General features: G+C 46.2%; 1 protein-coding gene across 8 annotated transcripts in view; it reads right to left on the bottom strand.

The window, feature by feature from the left end:
- The window catches only part of ARID1B (AT-rich interaction domain 1B), a 433036-nt gene that overhangs the window by 12625 nt on the left and 400463 nt on the right, over positions 1 to 19948 (bottom strand). For all 8 annotated transcript variants that reach the window (XM_030316661.2, XM_030316667.2, XM_030316662.2 and 5 more), the window contains 5 exons: positions 16453 to 16662; positions 13476 to 13680; positions 7870 to 8008; positions 7452 to 7624; positions 1364 to 1511 (listed from right to left, as the gene is read on the bottom strand). In XM_030316661.2, coding sequence (XP_030172521.2) covers positions 1364 to 1511; positions 7452 to 7624; positions 7870 to 8008; positions 13476 to 13680; positions 16453 to 16662 — 875 coding nt within the window. The remainder of the gene's footprint in view (positions 1 to 1363; positions 1512 to 7451; positions 7625 to 7869; positions 8009 to 13475; positions 13681 to 16452; positions 16663 to 19948) is intronic.

The raw sequence follows: 19948 nt of genomic DNA, 5'->3' as shown, positions 1-19948 counted from the left end.
GACCTAAACCAGTTCTAGAAAGCATTCTAGAAGAAACAGAACAGTGCATCTGCCTGGGTTCATTTACGAATATATGTTCCAAGAGAGTTGTTCTCCTAATCTCATTGGAAGGTAGGAAGGAGAGAAGGAAGGAAGGAAGGAAAAGGAAAAAAGAGTTTCTCTTGGATCCTCAAAAACGGATCTAAGTCAAATCCCTGCTCCGGCACACTAAGCATGATGGTTAACTGGTTAACGGACACACCACAAATAAACAGTCACCACACTTATGGCCAGGGTAAGAATCCGAAGTCTAGGTTCTTAAGTCGCTACTAGAAAGTACCAAATCACTTTAAGCTTGTGATGGCTATGTAATCGCAAGGACCAGGTGCACAGAAAGTGCCAGAAAGAAATATTATTTGGTAAAAACAGTGATTTTCAAACTTCCTTCCTTCCTGTTTGTGTTACGGGGTGGGGCGGGGGGGGGGGGAGGGAACCTTCCCAAGACTTCACCACTGCCCGCGGCCCAGCAGGTGGGCAGTCTGTGAGGAACACCACCACACCAGCCATCCCTACCCCGAGCCATGCCCCTGTGGCCACAGTTACAAACAGAGTCCTCTAGTGAGCCTCAGTTTCCTTCCAAAATCACAAATATTACATTCAAGACTTTGTTTCTGAGCACCTGTGCGACGGTGAGGTAAAGAACCTCCCATCCAGGGGAAGGGGCTTTCGTAGTAAGTACTTAGGTCAGGGGCACAGGTAAGGGGCCTGCTTCACAAAAAGAAGTCTCCCATAAGCCACGAGTTTAGGAAGCAGTTTCCGGCGACCTCTCAGAGTCACTTCAATGACTTTCCCTCCATCTAACTAAAACTAATCTGGATGAGTGCTGAAGCCCAACATTTCAGTGCCCAGAGGCCACCCTGAAGAAAAAGCCTGCCGTGGCTTTCCTCAGAGATGTTTCTTAAGGAGCAGAGTATTCTCTCTCCGTTTCACACGTTCTCAGGGAAGAATGGAAACATCTGAGAAGACAAGGCCTGGAAGACTTTTTCGAGAGCTTCCTGGGTGGCTTTCCCGAGGGAAGAAATGCAGGCGGGAAGGCGGCCGGGCGATGCTACACGCCTGACTTTGTGGCCGTTCACAGGAGGAGCCACGCGGGGCAGCTGGTGGGGGTCTCGGTGCAGGGACAGGGGCCGAGCATCCGGGTGCTGAGAGGACCACCTGGTTCTCAGGCGTCCTCCTCCCCCGTCCTGAAGGCAGCCACCCCACACGATGCTTAGCGGGAAAGCAGGTACTGTGTGCTGTCGTCGGCTCCCCGGGCTCGGAAACGCACGTGTGAGGAGAGTGCAGTTTCTAGCACTCTCTCCGTGTCATCTTAGAAAACACTCACCTTCGGTCGTAGCCGGCTCCGTAGGGAAACTGCTGCCGCCCCATGCCCAGACCGGATAGCGCTCCGGAGGGACTCTGGTTATACACGTCCTGCACACTGCTAGTGGGCATCTGTCCTTGAGTCATAAAGGGCTCACTGCTCCCAGGCACTGCAACATTTTAAATCACGGATATAAAATTAAGCATTTTCGACCCCCAAGGGGCCCAGACAGCCCTTCTAGTCATTTCTGTTAACCTCAATATGGCAGATGTAGATGTCTCAGTCTTAATATGGCCGACAATTATGGTCTGGACTTAATATGGTCTGGACTCAGGAAGGACCCCAAGATCCCCATCCCTGACCCCATGCACGGGCCTGAAATGAGCCCCCACCTGGAGTACCGGTAGAACCCATGAATATGATGGGAACATGGCTCCCATGATTACATTACATTCGATGGCCAAAGGGATTTCACAGATGTAACTAAAGTGACTCATCAGCTGACTGGCAGTCAACTAAAAGGGAGATTATCCAGGCGTGCCCTTTCAATCTGTGTCTAGAAGTCAGAGACACCCGCCTGCCGCCCTTGAGGAGGCACCCATCATGCAGTGGAGAAGGCCACATATTCACAAAGGTGGCAGCTTCTAGGACTGTGAAGGCAGACGACAGCCAACAAGACAATGAGACCTCAGTCCTTCGACTTCGAGGAACCAAATCTGCCAACAACCTCAACGAGCTCGGAAGAGGGCCCTGAGTCCTGGCTGACATGCTGATGTCTGCCGTGTAAGGCCCTGAGCTGAGAGCCCGCGGGAACATGGGACCGTAAACTGATGTTGTTTTAGGCTGCTGAGTTTGTGGTAATTTGTTATGAAGGAAGGTAGAGAGCGAACATCGGCCCTTTCTTGGGTAGGTTATCAAACTTCTGAGTTCAACTCCCTGTCGATGAAGTAAAGTTGGTAATACCACCTCACGCAGTGGTTGTGAGAAAGAAATGCATACACAGTTGACCCTTCTTGCGCGGGTTAGAGGTGCTCACCCCCGCGAAGTTGAAAATCCATGTACAACTTTGGACTCCCCCTTAAAATCAACTACTAACAGGCCACCGTTGACTAGAAGCCTTGCCAATAACGTACATAGTCAATTAACACATATTTTGTACATTATATGTACTATATACTGTATTCTTACAACAAAGCTAAAGAAAAGAAAAGAAAATGTTAAGAAAATCTTACGAGAAAACACATTTATGGGGCGCCTAGCTGGCTCAGTCAGTTAAGTATCTGACTCTTGATTTCAGCTCAGGTCATGATCTCTTGGTTTGTGAGATCGACCCCCGTGTTGGGATCCGTGCTAACAAGTCGGAGCCTGCTTGGGATTCTCTCTCCCTCTCCCTGGCTTGAAAGCATGCTCTCTTTCTCTCTCTCTCAAAACACATAAACTTAAAAAAAAAAAAAGAAAAGAAAAACATTTCTAGTACCATACATCTATTTATTGAAAAAAATCTGTGTAAACCTGTGTTGTTCAAGGGTCAGCTGTACGGGTAAAGTTAGTTCCCTTCCCTTACGGGGGAAAAAAGAAAAAAGCTTAGCACGAATACCTATCAGCAGACTCACTCCAAAACCAGGAAAAGGAAAACCACTAGGGGATTAAGAATAACTCAAGAATGGATGAAATACTAGTATTTCTATCAGGGCGTAGAGTGGCAATTAGGTCAAATATGCAAATTAGCATCAGCTCAGAGCCTGAAGGAAATTGGGTCAAGCCCAAAAACTAGCCTGTAGGCAAATTAAACATTTTAATGCAAATCTTAATTGGTATACAGTGCTACTACCTTTCTTCATCCTAGGAAGGTTACTTTTATGTGACACGAAGCAAAAGCTGATTAAACGTCTGTGAGCTGATGGAATTTGCTAGAACAGAGGTGCAGATGATGGGGTCTCACACGGGCGGGGGGCTCTGTGCTTCACAAGTGAGCTATCTCACACTGTATCGTCCACCTTAAGTCCCCGTGTGGTAGAATGAGTTTTGATGTTACTTTCTGTTTTATAAATGGAAGAACAGAGACAGGCAAACATTAAGGGGGATAATTAAAGTTAAATAGCTTAATTCCTTGATACAAGAAAAATTCTTTAGAAATAGGTAAGGAAAAAGACAACCAGATTTTTAAAAAAAATGGGTAAACGCATAAATGGACATTCAGAAAAAAAGAAAACAAATGGCCCATCAATATATGAAAAGGTGTCTGGTTTCACTAGTAATTAAAGAAATACAAGTCAAAACAACTATGAGGCCCTCCCGTCCCCTCCACTCCTCCCCCCCCCCCCATCTGACTGGCAACTATTAAAAGGACTGATAATGATCATTCTTGGTAAGGGAGTGAGGGCCACACACTGTTCCACGTTCATGTGAAGACTATTAAACTGACAAGCAACTTTTAACTTAACTTTTAACTTGGAGTGTCTGTGACCCATCCACCACGCCACGAGGCGCCCCAGAAGCTCCGTGGGACGGCCCGGGGGGAGGCCCCCTAGCCGACAGGTTCAGACGAGTTCCCAACAGACCCTCCAGATGACACCGGCCATTCAAGTGATCGCGGCTCCAGCAGAGTCCCTAATCAGGCTTCCAGGTGACAGAGGCTGCCTCAGGGTCCCGGCTGACAACTCGAAATGAAGAACCACCCCGCCCACCAGAGGACTGTGAGACATACCCAAGTGCTGTTGTTGAAAACCGCTTTTAGTGGCAGTTTGTTACGGACTAAAAGATACTCCGTAAACTAAAAAAAAAAAAAAAAAAAAGTTCACATCCCTTGATTCGGTTATTCTTTTTTTTTTTTTTTAATTTTTTAATGTTTATTATTGAGAGAGAGAGAGAGAGAATGAGCAGGGGAGGGGCAGAGAGGGGGGAGACACAGCATCCGAAGCGGGCTCCAGGGGCTGAGCTGCCAGCACAGAGCCCGACGCGGGGCTTGAACTCACGGACCACGAGATCATGACCTGAGTCGAAGTCAGTCGCTCAACCGACTGAGCCACCCAGGTGCCCCTCGGTTATTCTTTTAAGAATCTATTTCACAGACACACTCTTACACATGTGAAAAAACAGCTATACGTCAATAATCACAGCTTCATGTTTAAGAAGAGCAAAGCATGATGAAACAACACGTTCACTACTGGAGCATTAAGAAAAAGGATGATGTATAAAGATATTAACGGGTATTCAAAATATACTGTTTAGATATACAATATGTAAATATTCACTTACTGTTCACTTATAAGCAATTAATCAATCCTTCAATCAGTAATGAATTATAGAAGTGGGGGGCGGGCGGGTGGGACCAAGGATGCTTAGGGCCACTGAGGCTGGGACAGGTTCTGGTCTCTGCCCTACATCACGCTGTAGGCCAGCGGCAGCAACAAAGAGCGGGCTTTCCCCTAATGTTGGCCATTACATAAGAAATCGGAGCACCACCAGTTCACCGACAGAATAATGTGAACTGAGGAATGCGAAACTTATTGTAACAGGGACAGGGCGAGAAAAAAATTTGTTTCCTGTGGGTTTTCTGTTTATCTGCTTTAATTTGGTGCTAACTACACCAGCATGGTAAGGTAGCAGGTGAGCTGAAATGTCCCGGGGAAATGTGAGAAGGGGGTCCCCTCTCAGCCACTGTATCACTTACACAGTTGATGAAAACACATGATACAGCTTGCTAGTGCCTAACAAGGTAATCCACAATCATCCCCTCCACCCAATTTATTTTCACAATAAGAAAAACTGTAGGCACACAGAAACAAAAGAAATACAACTCTCAGTGTCTAATATAGCATACAGGTGGGGCTAATGGAAACGGTTCACATAGCTTTTGAAGCCAGATTCCAAACACTACTAATTATTTTCCCCATGTTACTGTCATATTTTCAGAGCCTAAAAATGTGATACAACCACCATCAGCAAGAACAAAATGTTCTTTCTAATATCTCATACCACTAAGAAAAATAACCACCTCCAACGTTTACAAGGCTTTTGAGTTTCTGAGCTTACAGATTTATTGCATGTTCTGTAGAATATTCACTTGGAACAGACAGCTCTGAAACTTTTTGAAACGAAAAATTAGATTATTTTACTCTGTGGAACATACCTGAAATGTTATTAAGAAATACACATGAAACATAATCTCATTTGGTAGTTAAACGATACATGCCTAACACTTAAAATGTTGAAATGGGGCGCCTGAGGGGCTCAGTCGGTTGAGCATCCGACTTCGGCTCAGGTCATAATCTCACGGTCTGTGGGTTTGAGGCCCACATCAGGCTCTGTGATGACGGCTCAGGCCTGGAGCCTGCTTCGGATTCTGTGCCTCCCTCTCTCTGCCCCTCCCCTGCTCACACTCTGTCTCTCAAAAATGAATAGATGTTAAAAAAAGTAAAAAATAAATACTTAAAATTTTGAAATGATTCATTTTTGCCTTTCACTGATCCGTAATAGTTGTGAAAACCAAGGCTTTGGGCTTTACGTTTCTCTCGACTAAGGATAACATATCGAGAAATTCACATACCCCAAACATCTAAATAGAGGTACTACTGTTTAAGGGATCCGAGAAGCAATTCCGTGAAAACAGTATTTGCTCTTTTTCTGTATTTCTTCCAATGATATTCACTATCATGCCTCAATTTCACAGCGCGCCTGCACCTGGAAGGGTGCCAAAGAGCTCGGAGTGTGCGGGCCTCGGGAGGCGCTCAAAGGGCAGAGGCTTAGATGCTACGTTCTCAGAGCCAAGTGAGCGCTGGGGATTGATGAGCATAAAGGGAAAAACCACGCTGGGTGTTTGCTAACGTCCGTCAGAACTCTCCCAATTCTTGGTGATCCCATCCATCCCATGATGTTCCATCCCACTCCTCTGCTGAGTTCCCTGAAATGGTTCCTAATTCCAACGCTCTGCCCAGCTCCAGACAGACATTCCACCACCTACCGCCTTAGCACATCCCCAAGTCAACACGGGACTTCTCTCTCGTTCCTCCCGCAGCTGTCCACAGTGCAGGCGCTAACAGTGAGCGCTACCAGCGGGCCCCTTCCCAGGCGGGCGTCTCCAAAGTAGTAAGGTCGTCACCCTCTCAGTAAGGTCTCACCTTGACCCCTACGGTCAATCCAGCAAGCCCGGCCTGTTCTTTCTAAGTCCAGAACGCGTGATGAGTGCTTCTGCTTTTCTCTTGGCTGCTGGAATCTGACTCTGCCCTGTCATCTCTCCCCTGGACCATCACAGTGGTCCTGCCAACACACTCTCCATAGATGCCCAGTTACTTGTTTTTTAACAAAAGACCCAGTCACGTCACTTCCTACAGAACATCTTGTGGCGAGGATACAAACCCAGACTCATCCCCAAGCCCGGGGAGGCTGAAAGTTCTGGCCCAGTGGCCCTGATGGCTTCGGTGCACTCAGCCTCCCCCCTGCCCATTATCCCCAGAGGCCTTCCACCTCCTCAAACACGCCAAGCCCACTCCTGCCTCCGGCCTTCCCCCTCCCCTGCACTTCTCTACTCCTCATTCCTCAGGTCTCAGCAGATAACCGACATCTCCTCAAAGCCCTCCCCTCCCGACCATCCCTTCTCATATGTCCTTCCCTTCCATGACCCTTAACCCGCATCGCCGCACTTGGTGCCCTTCCTTCCATCAGCCACCATATTTAATTACGTATTTGTGGTTTCGCTTACTTTTTGTTTGTTCCCCCTAAGACACCGTCAACTCCGGGAGGAACTACGTTTGACTTATCACACTACCTAGCACCTAGCCCCTGCCCAGCCCATGGTATACAACAAGGCGTGCAGCGCGAGGGAGCGCCAGGAGCACGCGTGCCTACTGCGTGCGCCAGTCATTTCTTCAGTGGGCTTTTTGTACATGAACTCAATCCTCGTCACATCCTTTAGGCAGGTCTTGTTATTGCCCTAATTCCTAGATGAGGAAACTGAGGCACAGAGCTACTGAGTACTTTTCCCGAGGCCAGAAATCTAGTAGGTTGGGGAGCTGTGGCTCAGACACGTCTCTAATGGGTAAGTGGGTTGGCTGCGTGGTGGCAGAGAGGAAAATGCCCTCTGGGCCTAGTCTGCTCCCTCCGCATTTACCTTTTCTCATTCCACCGAAGGGGTCCTTGTTGGGTTCATAGGGCATCCTGCCCATCACGTCAGGCATGCTCATGCTCTGCTGGTACGGGGCGCTCGGGGTCATGGAGTTCCGTTTTGGGAACGATGAGTCACTGGCGTCTGAGAACGGGTCGTGCACGCTGACTGTACCGCTTCTGAAGAGGACAAGGAAAGCGCAACGGAATATCAGGAGTTGCCACCAAATGCCCGATCAGGAAACGCGCCTAACTTGAAAGTTTTTCACGTAAAAACCATCCGAAAAATTACATGGATGTAATTTCTTGGTCGACACTTGGAAGCTCGTGAGGCAATAACAGCCCTTTTACAGTCTGTTCCCGGACATTACGAGATCGATAAATGCGATGTTGTGGGGCTCGCGGAGATCTCCTACCGTACACACCTTCCACCTTGCATTGGGGTCATCTGTCCATGTGGGGTAGACGCTGGGGTAGGTGGCTTCAGGTCGCCTTGTACGTCTGCCATCGAGTTGCTGCTGGTTGACTGGGGGGTCTGAGGACCTTGCAAGGACCCTGAGTTCGCTGGGACGAGGAGTAAGAAAGTAAGGAAGACACTAGGGGTTATCGAGTAAGCTCATCCTCCCTACTTATTTAAAAAAAAAAAAAAAAAAAAAAAAGGAAGGAAAACAAGACACCATCTTATTAGAAATAGTAACAATATCCATTACTGGTAACGACGTAGTAAAATTAGTTGCTCTTAGATTCTTTATAGGGAAAATTAGTAAAAGGTTTTTTTGTTTTCTTTTTTTTTTTTTTTTTTTTTTAGTAATCTATTTGGCAACATACTTCATTTGTGAGCCATAAAACATATTTATACCTCTTGACTGGGTAATTGCTTTCCTGGGTATTTATCTCAAAGAAAATAATCTAATATAAAAAAAGGCTTTAGGCAGAAAAATGTTTATTTCAGTGTTGTTTATAATGGAGATAATCTAAATGTCTGAGAGTAAGAAAAAAAAACAGGATGAAAAATTTGGTACACCAATTTGATGGACTATTGTGCTATTTTAGGGGAAAAAATTAGAAAAATGAGTACCAGGTCTTAGGCAATGAGAAATGTTTAAGTTCAAATGCAATGACACAAATTAGTAATGAGCCTTATGTCACTTCAATGCCTCCTCGATGTCTGGATATGTCTATGCTCTGTCATTAACAGAGTCATTTTTAGAGCTATGGAATCAGATTTATTATTACAAAAACTGAAGTCATGCTCTTTGGAGTTCTTTAATGTCATTATCAGAGTCCCAAGATTCGGCTTTAACTATAATTACATTATAATAACAGAACCCAGAATTGAGCAGATCTTCTCAAAATTTCAACTCATCTTATCGGAAAACCTAGTATTTTAAGGGTTCTCGCTTTATCATAGGCCTCGGCAGGTTAGATGCTCAACAGACATTGGTTTCATCTATTAATGAAACAAATACTTAACTGGATAAATAACACGCTTACTATACTGCAAGCTTTATTTCTACCCCTGGCACGCCAGTGTCCAAAACTGACAAAAAAGACACAAATTCCTGCCTTCATGCGGTTTATAATAAATGCTTTCAGAGCCATTACACATGGCAGAATTACTAGTGCTTGTAAGTGATGATACCGTACAAGTTATTAGCTATAGTCCCTTTCTTACAAGCTGTCCAAGACTCCCTACAATCACCACCAGCCACATTTGACTGCAGAGTAAACGGGGTTCCGCAAATCCCTGGAGACGACAGAGTGCACTGGGAAGGAGTCAGAGATAGAAACGAGCCCAGCACTTCTACTCAAAAAGCCTTGGCTGAACAGAGGTCTCCAATGAGCTCAGGTCAGCCCGGGCCTGGCCGGCTGGGGGATGAATCCCGACCCTGGCCGCCAGGGCCCTGCCTTCTGTATGAGGTGTCCTATGGGTGCCTGGGACCAGAGGGTGCCTGGGTCCAGAGGGACTCAGGGAAGTTCCCAGAGATGCCGGGAGGACTAACTTTAAAAGTAGACAATCTTTTTCATGCCAATATCTCAAGAGAAAAGCTTAGGAACGCATGCTTATAAACCAAACTTTGGTGAAACCCTGGAAATACATATTAAAAAGGTAGATGGTAATAAAAGAAAAAAGCAGTCTTCTATTAATACGTAAGGATAATCCTAGACATGACTGCCCCACAGAGCTGGCAGGAGAAACAACGTGCTTCTGGGTTTTTTTCTAAATCTTTTGTTGTTGTTGTTTATTTATTTTTTAGAGGAGAGAGAGAGTGAGCATGAGTGGGGGAGGGGCAGAGAGAGCGGAAAACACAGAATCCGAAGCAGGCTCCAGGCTCCAAGCTGTCAGCACAGAGCCCGACGTGGGGCTCGAACCCACGAGCTGGGAGATCATGACTTGAGACGAAATCGGCCGCTCAACCGACTGAGTCACCCGGGCGCCCGGAAATTAACGTGCTTCTTCAATCACAGAACAGGCTCCACAGCAAGCCTATACGGCTTCTTTGGAAAAACAGTTCACAGGCTGTGATTTCAGAATGACCCTTATTTACAAGTATTCACATTTACAGCTAATAAAAAAAAAAATGGAAAAATTCTTCCCTCTTGGCAGTGTTTTTTCTGCTCCTTTCAGGAAAAAAAAAAAAAAATGAATGCAACCTCTTGAAGCTCCGTTAATAGATGAGGCTGGCACAACTCTCTAGGATATCCCTACCTTTTGCCAGAAGCTACAAATGTATACTCGAAAGTAAACAATGGAAAGGTTATGGAAGGTTAAGTACATTCACACACTTCAGACTGTACAGCCAGACTCCTAACTGGGAAGATAATTTACACAGCACGAACCTGGTGCCCTACTTCTGGCTGGGGTTGCGGGAAGGAGGGAAGGGAGAATAGCTGATATGTCCCAGGTCTACAGCGACTAGAGGTCACCCGGAGGGCACCTTTGTTTATAACCTGAACCCCTTTCTCATTTATCTTCCGCTGAGGATTCCCTAGCTGGATCCATGACAGGTTTTGTGACATCACCTGTCAGCTAATAATAGAAATGCAGTCAGCCACCTGCCAGCAAAGATGGATGGGTTTTTGGTTACAGACTCACTAATTGAATGTGCGAGCTTCCTTGCTCCCCCCACCCCCCGGCCCCCCACCCAGCTTACGGGCCGCGCGGGCCACTTGGGGAGGCCGATTCCCGCAGCTGTTCAGCAGAACTCCACAAACTTTTACGGGCTTGTTATAGCGAGATCCCCACTGGTGCCTCAGAGGTGCAACCATACCCCAGGCCTTGCCCGGCTTTCATTCGGGAGCTTTCTCTCGTGGACTTGCTCTAGTCACTGGAAGACAGCCACACGGGTCTCGGGCGCGAGAAGCCGCACGGCCACTCACGAGTGAGGATCGTGGCGCGCCCCCAAGGGCTGAGGGGTGACACCTCCCAGAGGCTGGCAGAAATGAATTTCAGGCCACGTCAGCCACGTCGCCTCAAAAAGGGGGGCCGGGTGGACGACTCACGATGCTAACAGGACCAAATGATCCGGGATTTGGGTTGCTTCCGAGCGGCCCTGTGAAGAGCAATCTGGCACGTTTCTCAGGAATCTTTTAGTCTAGTTTGCCTGGACGTGCTGGTAAGAAAGAAGCTACCATTACCTTCTTATGGGAAAGACGGACTTCTAAGAACACGAATTCTGGCTGAAGATTAGCTTTTAAAAATTTTGTAGTATACGAAACCCTAACATGGCTAACGGTTGGGAACAATTATTATTATTTGTTTTCCTTCTTTGACGACAAAAATGTTTCAGAGTCGTTTTCCTTAACGGATGCCAGGCAGGAGCGTGGCTTTTTGGTTATGGGGCTGATGTCGGTCAGGACCCTACTGACAAGCGTGTCCTTCTGTCTGGCTGAGCGGCGCACAGAACAGGTGAGGAGGCAGGCTGGCCCCGTGTGCTCCGCACGGGGCCGCCTGGGCCGCGCCCTGACTGGGAGGCTCAGCTCAGGACGCCCTCCTTCCCCTGCTTCCTGTTTCACAAGCCTTTGGACCATGTGGACCACTGCGAAGAATGTGCTATCAGAAGTGCATCTGCAATCCGAGCTCTTTTGTGCAGTTAAAACGATAATGTTGCCACAAAAACGGTAGTTTTAAAAAAAAGGGAAAAAGGAAAGAGCTGACTGTTGAGAGAAGAGGCCCTACACTTTCTGAAGGGTCTATGCCTCAGCGGGATTTCTTGTACTGAAGCTGGTCACGCTGGGAGAGCCATTCTCCGTACAGAAGTGCTGCCCATTCAGTGACACAAGCTTTTCCCCGGCAAATAAAATATACCTTTACATCTTTGCAGACATCGCCACTTTGGTCCCTACACCCCACTGAGTTTTTATTTAGGAAAAATAGTTTCAGAGCCGTTCACAGGCGGCTTGTTTTACTCTGTGAACGGAATGTAATGTTGTGAGACTTTTAAAATTAGATTTCACAGTTTTTAAGGTACATCGTAACTGCAAAGCCTTCGAATCCTTAAGGGTGGGGCCGGAGAGGATTTCTAGTTGTGTTCAGAACTGTCAGATCTAAATATATATCGAGGTGTATTCCCTGCAAGTGCGCTTTGGCCCACGGAAGTAGCTATGTGAGATCCCTTGATTCGTGACCTTAGGTACTAGCACTGCCATCCAGAAAGCAGCAAGAGGAAATAATTAAAAAGAAAACAATTTCTTTCTTTGGCTCACAGACACCTTCTTGTGTGTGCAAAAGGCTTCCCTGTTACAATGCTATTTCAAATACGGACAGAGGAATACAGTAGGTCTAGGCATAATGCCAGGGTTGGATAGCACTCACTAGCAGGAGATCTGGGGCCAGTTAGTCAAGATTTTATGTGCCTTAGTTTTCTCATGGACTTTGGGACAGTATCTGTGCATCATAGGGGGGATGCGATTGAATGGAAAAGCACTTAGAGAGGTGCCTGGCACACTTTAAGTGCCTAAGAAATACTGGCATTTGATCCCAGGGCAATCCTGTGTGATGGACAGTGGCAGGTACGGCCCTCACCTTGTACGTGGGACAGCACGGCTAAGTGCTGACCCCATCACAGGGCTTGGATGTGGCCAGAAAGACAAGAACACGGTTGGATCGGACTTGAGTGAGGTCACCACCCAGAACTCAGGAGGATGTAAATTTCTTCCTATCTTGAATACTGTATTTATTAGAATATAATGAGTCAGTAATTTGAAACGCTAACAGGTAGAACTAAGGCTAGCAGGAGAGCTGAGAGAATGGCAGGGTCTCGAACAGTTGAGTAGAGACACAGGAGAGAAGGCATTCGCTTGGTTTTGCTTATGAGGATTTAGGTGAACTGCGTTATTCCTAGGTAGTATTCCTAAGACTCCTGGCCTCTAGGTCAGAGCTAATGGGCTATTCGGTCTCAGAAATAGGGCTGCATGGACCTTTACCGTGACAGTTTGCTAGATTCCCTACAAGTGAGAACATGCTGAGCAGGGGACAGTAAAAAGAAGTCCAAATTTCATTTTGCTAACATACAACTCTGAGTGTCGCTGACACAGGCACAGCTGGTAGGAACTGGCTGTCAAACCTATAGGGTGGCATTTTCTAGTAGCACAAAAGTATGAGCACAGGTTACCGGGGACACTTATTTTGACAGAGTTAAATGGAATATTTAAAAATACTTGTACAAGGAATAAAAGGTTACCGGGGATACTTATTTTGACAGAATTAGACGGGATGTTTTTAAATACCTGTATAAGGAATAAAGGTCTACAGCTCAGAATTCCACAGAAAGCCTTGGAAATGTTGGCCCCAGAGGGCAGCGTCCCAAACCGCATGCTCGCCTCCCTTAAGCACTGCCGACCCGGGGGGGGGGGTTCAATTAAACAGAACACAACAAAACGCCCCTTGTCCTCAGAGATCCCGCGTTCTGTTTGCTTTACTGTGAAGTGGCCTTCTCAGAACATGAGTGGCGGGTGGCCTCCAGCGCCCTGGGGTGGGGGTGCAGGTGCCTCGCCTTTCCCCGGCGACAAGTGTAGTACTCCCGCTTACCAGGAGAGGGCGGCTGGAGCTTCGGCTGCTTCTTGGTGTCCGCGGTGCTGAAGACTTCCGGCGGGGGCTCCTCCCCGCGCTCAATCTTGCACTCAAAGGCAAACAGGTACTGGATATACTGCTTTTTCAGGGAGCTCGCTGCACTGCTTGAAGTGCCAACATTTAGGTTGGTTGCCAGCTCACGCCACTTCTTGTTTTTATTAACCTAGCAAAAAAAAAAAAAAAAAAAAAAAAGCAGGATCATTGGTTTGCAGCAAAGTGGCTTGTTTAAAGCCAGAAAAAAAAAAAAAAAAAAAAAAAAAGCACTTAATGTCTTGGTTTACTTTTTTTTTTTTCATTTGCCTCTCTTAACGAATGCTCATTACTCCCACTCAGTAGTGCATAGACAGCATTTACAGTTATAAAACCATTAAGGGACCTGCTGATAGCTACATAAAAAGCATTGCTCCTTGCGATTCTTCTGCTTGGTGTGCCTTCTAATGCGTCGCACCATTCCAGGCCGTTGCTGCTCAGAGCCCGCGATTTTTTTGAGCAAATGTACACTCTCACCCGCGCTCATCCCCAGCCCACCTCTCATCTTAAAAAAAAAAAAAAAAAAAAAAAAGTCACCCGAAAAAGAACTTAAAAAGCAGTAACAGAACTACTTTGCAATTTAAGTGCTGAGCTCTGATACGAAAAACAGTGTTTCTTTCCACCAGCCCGAGCTCCCTGTAATTCTAGCCTGCATCTCTTCTCTCACGGGAGACTTTCTTAGGGTGTTGGGCAGAGGGCCCCTCACTGGAAGCCAGCACCAGCCATCCACCCTGGGTGGCTCTGTGAAGCCACGAGCGAGCCGACGTGGTGGGCACCTGCGAGCTGGGGAAGGGGCAGGGCCACGCAGGGTTCCCACTGACACTCAGGCTGCAGAGAATAGAGCCGCAACGTGAAGAGAAAAAAGGAGAGAAATCCTGGGATGCTACAAAAGGACTTTAGGCATTAACTTTCGGTTTCCACTTGGGACAGTTAAGCAAGGTTGGACATCCGAAGGAAGCACACAGACCTGCGAATATTTGGGGAATACTCTGCCTTTAGACGCGCCTGGCGCTAAGTAAGGAGCATGGTTAAATGTTAAGGCGACAGTGGTTTTTAATGAAATGTTCAATTTTTGGATTCAAACTTCATCACAAAGCTCTTTATGTCCATTTACTTAGTACTAAATGGTGTGTGATAAACAAAATGCTCGCGAAATGCTTCCGAAGGGATAAGAGGCGTGTTGCCTGGGCTGCCCTGAAAAGCAAGGCTCTGCACCGACCTCTACGTGGCTGCCAGTGCCCACTCTGACTGCAGCTCAGGGCGGCCAGGTAGAAACCAAGACGGGGTGAAGGGCAACGTGGCCACGCGGCTCACCATCGTGCATCACAGCTGCGCTCAAGCAGCCCTTGTTAGCCAGGTAGGCAATGAACCTCACCCACAGACCCAACATGGTAGGTAATTCACGCTGTCGACGGAGGAAAAGTAAGGGGTCTGGACAAGCTCTATGCTTCTGTGAGGGTGAAACCCAACTGTATAGTGTCCTGAGGATTCTAAAAAATCTATGCCATGGGGTTAGGGTAGAGGGGAAAGGTTGGGGGAGCAGGTGCAGAGAGGAAAGGTGAGGGGGTCTAGGTGTAGGAGAGAGTTTTGTATCTTGAGCTCTCCCTCCACTGACCACCACTCATGCACTTGGTCTGCGCTGTACGACCTGACTCTGCAAAGCCTTGGCTCAAGCTCTGTTGGTTTCGGGCGTACACCGAAGGTCTCTGGTGGGATGAGGCCCCTCCGGGAAGGCTAGGGACAAAGGCCTGGCCTGCTTCCCCTAGAGCTGCGAGGCACTGAGAGCAAGGCGGGCCCTCAGTGGTACCCGTGGATTAGGTGACTCATTCCCGAATGGTTAGCGACCCTGCGGCACCGGGGCAGAGTGCAGGGTCCCACACTGTGTACTGGACCACCTGAGCCCAGAGCAGCTCCTTTCAGTGATCCGGGTGGGAGCCCAGGTGCTGACAGGTTTTTAAAGCTCCCCAAGTAATTCTTCTTCCCTCCCCAAGTAATGCTAACGGATAACCAGCCTGAGAGCTACAGGAAGATGGGGGGTCACGTGTCTTAGAATCTGACAGACCTGGCCTACAGCTACCCTGAGAGTCCCTGGGCCACCCAACCGTGTTTCATTCTGTTACAGTGTCCTCTCCTCTTTGGGGCTGATGACGCCTGCATTTAACGGGTATTCAGAAAGACCATGCCGGAACAAACGGAAAGCACGGTGCCCAGCACGCAGTGAGCACTTACCTGGGACCCCTTCCCTGCTCCTCTCGCAGGACATGCACTCATGTGCTAGACTCCAGACCACAGCAGAGCCAGGACCAGGGGGAGGAAAGTTTGGCCCCCAGGGTACCAAGTTTAGGGGAGCACTGGTTCAGAGAGTCAGGCAGGGGCAGGGGAGGCACCGCACAAGCCTGAAGAGTGCCTTCTGAAATTCCACACCCTGATGCCACCCCTCCTGCACCCCAGCCCCAGTTCTGTGCAGAAATGCCCCTCTTACCACTCGGGCACTGTGGACATGCTGTGAGATACAGGACTTCGTTTTCTTAATAAATTGCTTTGGATTTAGAACTGATCCGGACAATTAATTTGGTCATTTGCAAAACATTCCTGGAGCATTTACTATGAAATCTTGGCAGATTCCACAGATTTCTAGAGCTGTCAGGGAACCTAAAGAAAAATCCAGCCCGACCGTCTCATTTTGTAGATGAGAATGGAGGTCCATGTAAAAGTGACCTGCCAAGGTCACACTACAAGTTGGTGCCAGGCCCAGGGCCCCACCCCAGTGCTCTCCCCGCACAGCACACAGACATGAATCCCATGGGCTTAGCTTTTTATTTAAAAAAAAAAAAAAAAAAAAGTACAAAGAAACCTTTGGGAGCTTACGCACAACGTCTCCTCATTCACTCACTCGCACTCTCACCTGTGCCAAACCTCCGATCTCTTTGACGCAGATGTAGAGCCGGAACAGGTCCAAGGGCTTCTTGCCCACCGCGGGCAGACTGGAGACGGGGGAGCCTCTCTCTTCCATGAAGGTAAGGTATCGGTCGACCCACAGCTTTCTCTCCGGCTCATTCCCCAACTCATACACCTTTGTGATCTTTTCCCCAGTGGTGGTGGATGAGCTGGACTTCTAGCGCCCAGAAAGAGCATTTGGAAGTGGGGAATGGGTGGGCAGAGGGAAAGGGAAGAAGGTGAGAAAAAAGTAATGAGCTACCAAACACAAGAAGAGAAGAAATTTAAAAACTACCGCTATCACACAACAATCAGGAATGAAGGCTACTAGTTCAGGCACAAACTATACATTTTCTTAATTAAGACTTTACTTTGACTTTAAATAAAGGGCCCAAACTCCCCCTTTTATATACTTAAAAAACAAAAAAACAAAACCCTTTTTCACTTGATTGATATAAGCGTTGAATCCCAGAAGGCAAGTTTCCAAGGACGCCCCATGTCACTTTTAAAAATAAGAGGGTGCGAGTTCATAGAAGAATCACAGTGAACTTAAAATTTCACATTTATGTAATATTATAGAGCCCAAAAAACTAAACGGACTCTTGTTTTTCCTTGTTAAAATAAGAGTCAATGATGTGTGTCTTCATTAAAATGCTAAATCTTATGGAGAACAGATATGGGACTTGCTGAAATATAGAAGGTAGGTCACAATTCATAGGGACCAGTGGTGTGGTTTCTGCTCCTTTGTAAGCTTTATTAACTAAGCCAGCTAAAGTTTTGGCATTTACTCACGATGACTAGCTTTCCCTACGTAAGGTTTCTTGGACTTCTCTGCCAAGGCAAGGCGCTTGTAGGAATTGTTTTAACAGATTTCTCAGGCAACCATGCTTTAATCACAAACACATGGGCTATTTCATATTCCCTGCAGATCTATGGATACATGTATGTGTTTACTTTTATACACATGGGTTTATGTGCTCGTGTGGTTTATACTGAAGCTCTAATTCTTATCTTCGGTTTTCTAATTCTATGTGATAGTAAAATGTCAAAATTTGCTGTTTGTGCACAACTGAAGCCCACCTTCTGGATTATGTGATCTGGGAAGCTAACATTTTTGGTACAGCCCAAATGTATATTTTTCTTTTATGCCTCTTATGTCTGTAACAATAACTTGTGTGCTTTAATATCTGCAGTTCCAGGGCTGCTGTGAAAAATTCACTTCTAAATTCTCAATCAAGATTTCCTTGGAACAATAATTTACTTCCTCATGTGTCTTTACCAGCTTATCATTTGCAATGGATAGTCCTCATTTTAGATGGGACTTCCTCTTAACTCTTTTCCATTGTATTTGGCTTAACCGTTTTAAACACATTGCTGAAATTTGGGGGGTCAAATAACATGACTGCCATTGAAGTTTGATGTTACTTTGTTAGTAAATGATCCCCAGTGAAAGTAGGACCTCAGAGAGGATGCTTGAGAATGAAAATAACAACATTCCTCTAATTGAAGGCACCTCTCCCAGGCTATTTCCACTGAAATTTTAAGCCTTCGGATTCAGAATTATTGAGGCATAAAACCTTTACATCAAATACATAAAAAATGGGTGAATACAGTTGATGTAAATAAAAAATTTAGGGTGGTGGGATTAAAAAAAAGTGTGATCTTTTAGAATTTACATTGATGCTGAGGCTCAAGAGTAAGTCACTTAAAAATTACTTTAGAAAAAAAAATAAATAAAAAAAATTACTTTAGAGCTTAAAATATATACACATTCATATATATATATATATATATATATATATCCATATATACACTCAGAATCTGGAACACACTGTATATTCAAATAATATGTTTTTAAATTTTCTTTTCCATATTCATATACCCAAAGAATATTTGACTGGGAAAAGAAATTGTCCTACCACATTTTACACATTCCAGAAGCTCTGTCATCACTAAGGGGGGTGGTTAGTTTCTAAATGCTAGTTAAAATTTTTTTTTTTCCCTTTTGGGGTGCAATACAAAATGGGCCCACTGTCTTTTTAAAAAATGAGATTTTATCACCTAAAATCAATCAAAAAAGAAAAAAAAACCCACCAACCCTCTCACTTGCATTTTATTTGTAACAAATTGAGAGGTAAAAGTTTGACATTCAATTAAAAGGTAAGAGAAATAAAAGCGATCGTTTCAATGTAAAATTACCTTGAGTGGCTCTACCAGCGTTCTGAATCTAAGATCCAGGCCATCTCTGGCCTGGTCCTCTCTGATGCCAAACTGGGGAAGGGGTCCGGAAGGACTGTTCATCAGGCCCCGAGCAGTGGGGCGATGCAGATGTCTGTTCCCATTTGTGAAATGAGTGTATCTCCTAACCTGAGATAAGCCTCAAATAATAGTGTACTTACTTTGGCCATACATATTTTACCTTTCCTTACCTTTCTTTGTTAAATGAACTTGAATTTAATTAACTTTTGTATGTCTCAATTTGTTCTCATAAAGTTAGAAAAGCTTAATGAAGACAGTGGTTTTTAATAGGATCATTTTATTTTTCATAGCTTTAAATCTTCAAAGAAGACTTAAGGATTTTCATGGCACCATAATGTAGGAAAATGCATCTGGAGGAGAAGTGGTCAGGCCTCAGGTGACGCGTCAGTTCCTGGAAGAGGCCTCCCAGGCACACAGGCTCCCTCATCTGAATCACTGTCTCCCGCTCTATTTGTCCTTGGCGGCCCTTGGTTACACGGCCTATAAAAAGCCCGTGTTTTGCGTGGGATCATCTGTCTGCCCTGCGTTCTCCTGACTAGACTTTATGTTCCACGAGGCAGGGTTCGAGCCGATTTTGAATCCCCAACAGCGACTGCACACTGGAGGGATCTGTAACAGGATTTCAGAGGCCGGGGTGCTGAGTGACCGTGGACACAATCCAACAAGACTGAAAGCTGAGGAGGGGTTGTGCCCATGACTGCCACATTCCGTCTCTACTCCCAGCCTCAAGGTCTGTTTACTGGCCAGTTATCAAAGTTAGTCTTTGGGTGTCCGAACAGAGGAAAAGGACATAAAGGGAAACATAAGTGCTAGGAAATAAAAGAGTATATACTTTATCGTCGATTAGGCTCAACATGTACTTTTTCTGTTCACAGACACCAGCTTCGATGCAACCTTCGGATGGGTGTCATCACACGCTCTAGCCACGGACACTGGGCAAACACACCAGCCCTGCAGAAAGACGGGTTACCTCTTCCAGGTCACTAGGAGCACCTCACATTGCTTCTGTGTTGTAAAAATGGTATTCTAGTGCCTGTAACTGTCATGGGCGCAAGAGAAGGGAACGGAGATTGCTGAAGAATTACAGTAAGACATTATGGCGCCACAAATGTTTTCCTTGCATATAGTTTAATTAAGTCTATAAGTACATTTTTCCTCAAATCTCCAAGGCAGATTTACATTTCAGCAGTCTTTACCATATGCCT

The sequence above is a fragment of the Lynx canadensis genome, chromosome B2, assembly GCF_007474595.2.
Source record: "Lynx canadensis isolate LIC74 chromosome B2, mLynCan4.pri.v2, whole genome shotgun sequence".
Classification (NCBI taxonomy): domain Eukaryota; kingdom Metazoa; phylum Chordata; class Mammalia; order Carnivora; family Felidae; genus Lynx; species Lynx canadensis.
This window is presented reverse-complemented; position numbering and strand designations above follow the sequence as displayed.